At 32.2% G+C, this 10,896-nt stretch overlaps 1 protein-coding gene across 1 annotated transcript in view; it reads right to left on the reverse strand.

Moving 5' to 3' along the window:
* Positions 1-10,896, reverse strand: part of FANCM (Fanconi anemia, complementation group M) — a 79,294-nt gene that overhangs the window by 12,121 nt on the left and 56,277 nt on the right. Inside the window, exons 11-15 of the mRNA XM_012642959.1 lie at positions 10,719-10,874; positions 7,257-9,174; positions 2,996-3,090; positions 2,803-2,871; positions 569-697 (exon numbers count right to left, since the gene is read on the reverse strand). Of these exons, the coding sequence (XP_012498413.1) occupies positions 569-697; positions 2,803-2,871; positions 2,996-3,090; positions 7,257-9,174; positions 10,719-10,874 (2,367 nt within the window). The remainder of the gene's footprint in view (positions 1-568; positions 698-2,802; positions 2,872-2,995; positions 3,091-7,256; positions 9,175-10,718; positions 10,875-10,896) is intronic.

Genomic DNA, 10,896 nt, shown 5'->3' on the forward strand with positions numbered 1-10,896 from the left:
ACAGAACACAGTAAGATAAAAGTATCAAAACACAGAGAAGCAAAAATACTACATTTTTAGATTTTCAAGAGAGTAAAAATAACTAAATTACAGGCCGGGTGCAATGGCTCACACTTGTAATCTCAGTACTTTGGGAGGCCAAGGCAGGAGGATCACTTGAGGCCAGGAGTTTGAGTATAGCCTGGGCAACACAGTGAGACCCCATTTCTTAAAAACAATTTAAAAATTAGCTGGGGGTGGTGGCACATGCCCGTAGTCCCACCTACTTGGGAGGCTGAGGTGGGAGGATCACTTGAGCCAAAGAGTTTGAGCAGGCAATGAGCTATGATGATACCACTGCACTCAAGCCTGGGTGACAGAATAAGACCCCAACTCTTAAAAAAAAACAAAACAAAACTCTAAATTGGAGTCAAAATATTTTTAAAAATTGAGGGGTTTTTTTCTATAAAGAAAATGTATAGAGAAATCTACTTTGATGTGAAAACTTGAAAACAAGATATTTATACTGATCTTTATTAATAAGATATATAATATATATGTATAAAGTAAAGAAACTAAAAAAGATTACCTTTAGGTGACTCTGTCTCTTTTGGATTTTGATGCCCCTTCTGGCACTCCTCTTACAACCCCTGAAGTCTTCTAATTGTGGATATGGTTTGCAAAAATTCTCACTCTCATCACTAGATGATAATTCTAACTATAATGATTCAAAAAGATTCTTGCATAAGAAAAAAATAGTTGGATTATTTTATCTTAGTATATTTCTCAAAGGTTGTTGCTTTTATTTTCATTTTTCTTTTAAAATATTTGGCCCAATATTTTCTTCTTAGACAAATAAAATTGCTCTCACAACTCAGAGTCATGTTATAAAAACATACTACTTAAGAATTTAAAAACCAGTAATTTAGGTAATCTAAATGCTAAAATACTAAATTAGGTAATATAAATAATACTAGTATAGGTATTCATTCAATTTAGTATTACATCAAAAATATTTGATGAAAATTTGTATATTTAATTTAACAGCGTTTTCTTCAGAAGATCCTCAAGGGCTTCACGAAAAATAATTAAATCTATAAATTTGGCTGTCAACATCAGTCCAAACATACAGAATCTTTTCAAACCAAGAAACAAATATAACAACAAATTTTTACTATGAGGCCTACCACTATATGTCTTACAGAATAATATAAAACCAATCAAAAGAAGCAAAAGTTTATCAAAATAATTTCGATTAACAGGAATAATTTTAGTTTGAAACAGATTGATCATCAACACTATTGATATTTTAATTCACCTCTGATAAGTCAATCAGATGTTCTAGTTCAGGTAGCAAATTAAAGCAATTTTTCTAGTGAAGTTTTATGAGTACACAAGGTTAATATGATCTGGTTGCATTTTTAATTATACAGTCTCTGACTAACAATGGTTTGGCTTATGATTTTTTTACTGCAATGGTGCAAAAGCAATATGTATTCAGTAGAAACTGTACTTTAAGTACCCATATAACCATTCTGTTTTTTACTTTCAGTACAGTATTCAATAAATTACATGTGATGTTCAACAATTTACTATAAAATAGGTTTTATGTTAGATGATTTTGCCCAATTGTGGGCTAATGTAAGTGTTCTGAGTACATTTATAGTAGGCTAGGCTAGGCTAAGCTATGATGTTTGGTAGGTTAGGTGTATTAAATGCATTCTCAACTTGTGATATTTTCAATTTATAATGCATTTATCAGGATGTTACTCCGTTGTTATGTCAAGGAGCATCTGTAATTTTGCACAAATTATCCTAGATTGTATTAGAGAATTAAAACACACAAGATTTGCTCATCTCCAAATTTAGCTGTCAACCATAAGCTGAGGACAGACGAATATTATTAGCCTTAAGACCTGCACATCTACCCAAACTTCAGATTCACAGCCATCAATGCCTGCCAGACACTGTCACTTTACTATTCCACAAGAACCTCAAACTCAAACACCTTCGACATGGAATCACCATCTCTTTCTTGTCTTCTCTAAATTTGTGATACACTTGCCAAACAGCCCAATCCCAAAACCACAGGGTCATCTTGGACTCCTTCCTTTCCTTCTTTCAAACCCACTCAGTAATCAAATGAAAGAATAAAGACTTCCAAAAACTGACCCAAATTTTTCTCCAACTTTACTTCCTGGAACTCTTTTGTCTTTACAATCTAAAATAGAGACAGTGCTTCCCACCTTTGAGTCATTCTTTAAGCCGTTCATTTGTTAAATGTCTTCCCTTCTCCCTTTTTTTGCCTAATTGCCACATACACTTTAAGATTTAACTAAGGTATTATCTTCAAAAATCTTGCCAGAACTCCCAAGATCTAGGCTAAGGAATTAACTTTTCTTATCACTCAATTTAAAATATTATACTGAAATTATCTGTTTATTTATCTGTCTCTTCTATTAGATTATAGGTGATTTAAGACAGCATCAGGATATATTCTTTATAGTATCCTCAGCACCTTACACAGTAGATACATAGTAGACATTTAATGAATGTTTGCTGTATTGCTGAAGTGTACTGACAAAAGTAGGATGGTTTTAAGGGAGTCTAAAATTACCCAATATTTATATTTATTGTGCTTGGAGTGACTATACTCTGAAAACAGAAGATAGAAATTCTAATCACATAGGATATAATATCAATTTTTCTATTAACCATAGGCTTGTAAGATTAAATATATGTCTTTATCTATACACATATTTTTCTTGTAATATTTACTCCAAAGGAATTTGGATTACTATGCATTATCTGTTATTTACTTACTCTGTTTACAGGAACCCTGCGCTTTTTGACAGCATGAAGCGGAGAATCAACTTCACTATTTTTCTGATCCTAGGTAAAGTAAATAAATAGATAAAGTAAAAAGTAACAAAAGTCTCAGCAGAAGCTCAAGACAGAGAATGAAAAAGAATAGTCTTTTATGTGATTACATTATTATAATTACTGAATGACTTACCTCAGAGGATTTGAAAACATTTTCTTTTGCTTTTTTACTTTTTCTTTGGAAAATCTCATCATCTTCACTTTCATTACTTGTTAGTAATTGTTCATCTATAATTTATTTTAAAAAATAATGAATCTGATCAATAGATTTAAGTTTACCCAATGATAACAATCTATTTTATCAATGGCTACAATAAGAATTATTTCTGGCAATCTCAACATTTATTCACTTTCCAAAAAGACAGTTTTTCAGAAATAAGTTTGGCTGAAAAATCAGCATGGGAAGAGATAAAAAAATAAAAGTGCCAGTGAGGAAAATAAGATAATAGCTTTTGCTAATAAACACATATTTGAATGAGGTTCAAGTTTATAAATTAACTGAAATGAGGGCAGAAAAAAGGTAGAAATATAATTTTATTAGTCAATGAACCTAGAATTTACCTCTAAAATCTATTGTATTTTTTCTGTCCTTTGTGTCTTATTCTCTTCCTATTTGAAGGAGTTAAAGCATGAAAATGCAGGCTATAAAAGAATATATGAAAAGATTCTTTTTTTATGTATGGGTACATATGTATATATGTATATGTATATGTGTGTTTGTATACAAGCATGAAATAAAAATTGATAAGATATTCAACAAAATATTATAACTAGAACTACACATTCATGGGGTGGAGGAATGTTAAAAACAAAATCCTCATGGATGAAATCAAATGCTTCACATTTTTAGGTTCTTAACCGAAGTTCTATTTCTGCACTTTCATAAAGTTTTAATAGAAGACACCTTTTTGTGTTTTCATGAAACCTTCCATAAAAGCCCTGTGGCACTTATATGTTCACAAATTCTTTGATACTCCTCTCTTTGACAAGTGGATCATAATTCCTCTTCCCTTGAGTGTGGGCCAGACTTAGTGACTTGATTCTAACAAAAGAATATAATGGAAGTGAAAGTGCATTATTTATGAGTCTAAGTGATAAAAGACATTGTGGCTTTAACCTTGCTCTCTCTCTCTCTTTTATTGCTTGCACTAGGAGGAGCCAGATGCTATGTTTTAAGGACGTAGCAAGCAACCCTATGGAGAGGTCCACATGGCAAGAAACCAAGGCCTCCTACCAACAGTGATATGAATGAGCCATCTTAAAAGCAGATCCTCCAAACCTGTTCAAGCTTTCAGACAACTGCAGCCCTGGCGAATGTCTTGATGCAACCTCATGAAATATCCTAAGCCAGAACCACTCAACTAAGCCACACTTGAACTCCTAACCCACAGAAACCTTGAGATAATAAATGTTTATTATTTTAAGTCATTAAGTTTTGGCGGTAGTTTGTTATGAAGCAATAGGTAAATAATACAGATTTTGGTATCTAGAAATAAGGAGTTGCCCTAACTTAAACTGAGAAAGTAGCTTTGGAACAAGACAGTGGGCAGAAGATGAAAAAACCGTCAGGAGAGTTTTAGTGAAGGCTTGAAGAGCCTCAAAGAAATTGTAGGAACAATAAGGCCATTGAGGAAGCAATGGATACAGCCTTAAAGAAAAGTAAGGAAAATCCTACTGGAAATTGGAGGAAATGAAATCCTTTATGTAGTACCAGAAAGTTTAGCAACATTGCAGTTAACATGAAGAGCATAAAAAGTACCTAGTAAATGATTAGGCAATCTAGCTAAGAAGACTTCTAGACAAAATATTTTAAGACACCACCTGTTGCTTTTTGCTGTTGGAGTAAAAGGCAAAAGGAGAGAAATAAGGAAAGGACTATTAAACACAAAACAATTGGGACTTGCTGATTTTGAAAATTCCCAGCTTCTCCAGATAGCAAACAATGCTAAAATTAAGAAAACTTCTAAGCAAAGATCAAATCCAGAGGACTGCCAGGAAAATATTATAAAGCTGAGGGTGCAGTTGCAAATGCTTTGTTAACACCTCAGAAATATCAAAGGTGGTACCTCAGACTACCAGTAAGTCAGACAAAAGGTCCCTTAAATATTTCAAGTATGCTCCTCAAACGAGATCTTCTCAAACAACAGACCTTCTAACAATCTTAAGGAATTGCCTCCAGACATCTCAGCAGAAGCTCAAGGTGGAGAAGAACTTTTCTTCCAAAGATTTGTGAGCATGGATAGTGTTAATGGAATGAAACCCAGTAAGATTCACAAGAGACCCACAAAGATTTATGAGAATTATTGGAAGAAATGTATATAGCTACAACTGAAAAGGATAGAGACACTAAAAATTGAAAAGAAGCCTTGGGACCCACAAATTTTTACAACAGGAAGCAGGCTAAGAAAATTCAAAGGTGCTGCCTGTTATGAAAAAGACCAAGCATCCAAGAATCATGGAGAATTATTCCTAGGCTTTGAGTCCTAATGAAGGAACTTCCAATCTTGGCTCTGCTGGATTTCAGAATGGCCATGGACTAGCGATGCCTATGTACCTTCAGTCACTCCCCAATCCCTTTTGAACATGCCATCTTGGAAGCAGATTGTCCATGCCAGTCAAGCCTTCAGATGACTACAACCCCAGTTGAAATCCTAAGCCAGAACCACTCAGCTAAGCAACTTTCAAATTCCTGACCTACAGAAACTGTGAATAAACATTTATTTTAAGCCACTCAGTTTTTTGGAGTAATTTATTAAACAGCAATAGGTAACTAATACAAACCCACCCAGTAAATTTCTCCTCACACTCTATTAATAAAACATCTGCCTAGACAGATAAACTTGAATGTTTCATTTCTGCAGATAAGCACTGTATAAATCAACTAGTTTTTCTTTCTTCATTACCTTCTAAGGAAGCCAGAGTTAAATGCAGGACTCAGCTATAGTAACCAACTCATTCCAGAAGATCTTAACTGCTTTAGTGGTATTTTAATGAAATATTTTTATACATATAACATGGTAAATGACTTTAAATTCTCTCTTTGAATTAGGTGGAATAAAAAATACCAAAAAAAAATCACTAATAAATAATTCCCTAATATATATGTGCTCATAATTATATTGCTCATGATTAGTAGTTAACTACCATGCTAGAAAGTTTTAATAAAAATCTGACACAATAACAGAAAAATGATTTCGCCCATTAACATAGCAGTATTAAAGCAAATATTGAAGGCTCACAGGCAATATACACTTAGTAAAAATACATATATCAGGTACACTCCAGATTATGCAGAATAGTTAGGTTTTAAAATTAAATACATTTCCAGAACTTTCTTCAATATGCTTTCATTTTAAACAGAACATTCATGAATCATGCCTTCCATGCTAATGAGAATAATATAATAAGGAAAAGATTTACAGAGGAAACTCTCTTTTTTTTATTTCAGGATATTATGGGGGTACAAATATTTTTTACATGTAATGCCTTTGCCTCGCGCAAGCCAGGGTTACAGCGTGCCCTTCCCTCATACAGTGTGCTCTGCCTCCTTTAGTTGTGAGGAAACTCTCATTTTATCCTACAACTGCTTTCTCTTCAACCATAAGGAGTAAAGTTCATAAATGGCCTGATACAATAAGAATCTATAAATAGAGTTGTGTTATGTAGCAGGATTTAAAAGATACTTAAATCACCTTAATACCAAACATCTATCACTATATTTTCTAATTTTTCCATAACTGAAAAGTTAGATCACAAAAATCAAGATATTCCTCTAGATCTTCTATCATATATGGTCTCAATCCTCTGAATACAATTTTTATTTCTCAAATATTTTACTACATAAATCCTCTACTTCAAACTATCCCCCCCAAATCTTACACTTTTCTTCTTTCCCTTTGCTTTCTTCGTTTTATAACACCTAAATTCTCTCTTTATTATTTTCATATCCAAATAGTAAATATTCCTAAGGAGTCAAAATGAAAATCTACATTATGTATGATATCTTCACAATCTAATCTAACGCAAAATTTTGTCATCCTCTGAACCTCCTAAACAGCCAATCTTTTATTATTCATTTGGTAGTTATTTCCACAATTTACTGGCCTCCTTTCAAATGTATATCTCACATAATTGCGTCTTACAATCAAGACCTAGGGCCAAATCTTATACTTTTGTGTATATTTCAGTGTCTAGCATACTACCTTCCAAATGGCATGCATGCCACAAATATATATAAATCTCAGTAAATATCAATTTAAGAAAAATGTATCGATTATCTAATTCAATATATATTGTAACCATATACTAAGAAATTACATTTGGAAAAATTACATAAGTATTCTAGTGTAGTTGTTCTAGAAAGAATTATGAGTTTTATAAAGATGGAATCTTACCTTTAGCAGAATGATAGGGCTGATGTAGATATATTTGATCATTGCTTTTAGCTTTCTCTAGAGAAAATCCTGAACAATCAAAAGTTGAATTCAATGTTTCTTTGAAACTTTGTAGATTTACTTTTTCCTTACTAGAATCTGGCATCTTAGGCATTTCCTTCCTCATCTTAGAAAATGAGTTCAGTGTCTTTGATTCAGAAAGTGGTGTACTCATAATTTTTTTTCCTACTGGCGAAGAAAACTGAGAATAACCAGGAGACATAAATTCTTTATTTTTTTCTTCACTTGGTGGAAAACACCCAAAATTTGGACTCTGCATATCTTCATTTGATGGGATAGTAATGGTTCCACTTGTAAGATTTTCACCATGATCTCTTCCTATTACTGCTTGATTTGAAACATAATTTGCATTGCTTATCTTCTTAATATCCAAACACCTTTCAGATAGATCATCTAGAAGTCTATTGTTATTTGTATCTGATGCATGCTCTAATATTTCATCATCAGAATCTGGACTATGAAATCCTAAATCAAAAGTAACAGAAAATAAATCCCTAGAGCAATCAGAAACATATTCATTACTCTTCATTTTTTCCTCACGTATACCTCTCAAATCTTCATAAGATTTCCAAAGATTAGTACCACAGATGATTTGATCTTGGGATTCAGAATTACTGTCCAACAAAAGTTCATCAGAAATTAAGAACTGAGAGACTAGAGCTGTTTCACTTATCATAGTTTTGTCTGACACACATAAAGATTTGCCTTTACTGTTCAAGGGAGAATGGCTCACATCATTAAATTCTGTATTAACATCTTCAAATAATGGTAAACTCTCATCCTGATCAGCGAACAACACTGGGAGGTCATTGTTACCGACATCATTACTGTTTTCTTCAACTAAATTGTTGGCAGGACCTTTGTGTATTTGAACATGATTGTTAGGTACTAAATTTTCCTTTTGGATATCTTTATGTACTTTATCATCACAATCACAGAAGCTTGGTGCATCAGAAATCTTATCATTAGTTGTATCATAAAGGTAACTTTTTTCAGAAGGATGATTAGTAAGTTTAAGTGAATTCAATTCTAAATTCTGTTGAGAATTCACAGCTAATTGTGACATCAAATAGGTGGATTTATCATTTTGCAAATGCTCTGCATAGGGTAATAAAAGCAAATTCTCAAGTGCAAAACCCTTAGCAATTTCATATTCTAAATCTGAGAGTCCAGTGAGAGGTGGAGGAGAATGAGATAAAAATCTCTCTACATTAGCTAGTACCTCTTTTGTCAGTGAGTGACAATTATAAAACTGATCATCTATTCTAGTAATATAAAGCTCTTCTTCAAATGGAAGAAGCAAGTTAGATGAAACAGATTTTTCACCACTGAAACTGTTATAACCAGAATCTAAAAAATTTCCATCCAGTGAACTAATAGATTTATTTGTAAACTGACATACCGTTGATATACATGGCTGATTAACAACATTTTCAGTAATAGTACATGTGGAAGCAACTCCATCTGTATCTAATGTCATTTTATCATTTGGTAGGTCTACCTGAAAAATATTTTCAACAGTAGAACTTCTGTCAGTGTCTAAAGATTCTATAACACCATTATTATTTTCTTTTTTAAGCTGATCTCTTTTCATTTCTTTAGGAGACTTTTTCTTTAGAGAAACAATTTTAGTAGGTTTGATGTGAGTTTGTTTAAAAATTTCAGCACATTGTTCATCAGATTCCATCACTGAAAATGAATTGCCTTGATTTATATTCCTTGTAAATGAAGATTTGTTGTGAGTAATAAAGGTGCTGTTGGCAAAATCATTACATTCGTTCCTGGGAGCACTAAATGTTGATCTAACATCTTCCATTTGTAAATAAGATTTAATTTCCAATTCATAGCTGCATTCTCCCTACAAATAAGGAAAATGAAAAAAATCACAACAAAAGAAAACAAAATGACAAATCTAAGCAATGAGTTTCAGTCTATATTAAAATATTTTCTAAACAATATTACATTGTTCTAATAATTTTCTTTTATACCTTAAAAATTATTCTGATAAATCAAAAAAAGGGATAAATTATACTACTATGAAATTGTGTTATATTTAATTGGTTAATTTTTTGTATAACAGTACTTAATACACAAAAGATTCATGATAACTATTCATAGAAAGAACAAATTTAATGAATATATAAGAATATAAATATCATTTTTTCACTTCTAACATTTAATTCAACAATTATTCTAATTTCCTAAAAATAGATACTTAAGAAATTAATACATAGATTAATGAAAAACATCTGTATGGATGTTAAATTTACTCTCAATGGCAATAAACTAAGAACGGGTTTTAGAACTTCTGAAATAATGGTATCTGTATGTCTACTAGGCTGTAACCTGGAATATACTTTTATTCTTAACAAAGCCCTCAATCAAGAACTCTTATAGTGAATTTCTAAGTCTTACTCATCTCTAAGTCAGTACCTAAAACTACAATCTCCAACCTTCTTTCTCCTCAAGAATGCTACTTTAATCAGGATAACTCCACTAATCATGAACTTAAGCAGTTACCTCTCTGCTTTTCTAAATAATAATGTGAGCAATATCTGTCTCCCTGATAGTATACATGCTCCACACACACAGAATATTTTATCTGATTTGTTCACAGATGTAGCCGTAAGGCATGGAACAGTGTGGCACATGGGAGGCACTCCATGAATATATGTTAATTTGAAGGCACACATTTTGCTGGGATCTGCAACTAATTACTTTATTTACATGTATTCATGAATAATAGCTAATAATGAAAATAACAGACACAATTTATTGAGTACTTATTATGTGCCAGCTACTATTCTAAGTGCTTTATATATATTTGGTGCTTTATATATATTTGGTCATTTAATCCCCACAAAAACCCTACAAAGTATTATCATTATTCCTATTTTACAGAAGAAACTGAGACACAAGAAGTTACTTATAGACACAATCAGTAAGAAGTAGAGTTGGGATTCTAACCCAGGCATTATGGATTTCACACTCATAACAGGTTTATTATTCTGACTCTCTCAAGGAAGACTAGCAAAAAACTGCTCAAGGAACCAGTAATTACCTAAACTCCATCAGGATACAAGAGAGACACCAAATTACCTACATGATAGAAAATATCTCAATAAATCTCAATCCAACATGAACCGTAAATTAGCTTTACAGTTTACATAAACCATCAATATATTAAAATTTTATACTGATCTATCAATATTTATAGATAATATTCTTCTTCAATTAAATCTATTTCTTCTCTTAAGGTAGAAAAGTGATTCCTTTTTGAGATCACAAGGAGCTCTACAGAAAAACAAAATATTTCTTATGACTTCAAATTAGGAAAAATAAAAGTTAAGAACTCTAGTTTCACCATCATACCAGCAAGACAAAGTTACAATTAAACCCTACCTCTTCATGTCTCATTTCCTCTATCATTTGCATAAGGCTTATAAAATGGCGGCATCGATCTGAATGGTCCACTTGATGCGTAGGAAAAGGATGATCTTGCCACACTCTCCATTCAGAGAGAGAAAGTTGATGAATTCCAATGGTTGGTTCTTGAGTCTTGATTATTTAAAAATAATAA

Source organism: Propithecus coquereli, unplaced genomic scaffold (assembly GCF_000956105.1).
Source record: "Propithecus coquereli isolate 6110/MARCELLA unplaced genomic scaffold, Pcoq_1.0 Scaffold191, whole genome shotgun sequence".
Taxonomy (NCBI): Eukaryota; Metazoa; Chordata; class Mammalia; order Primates; family Indriidae; genus Propithecus; species Propithecus coquereli.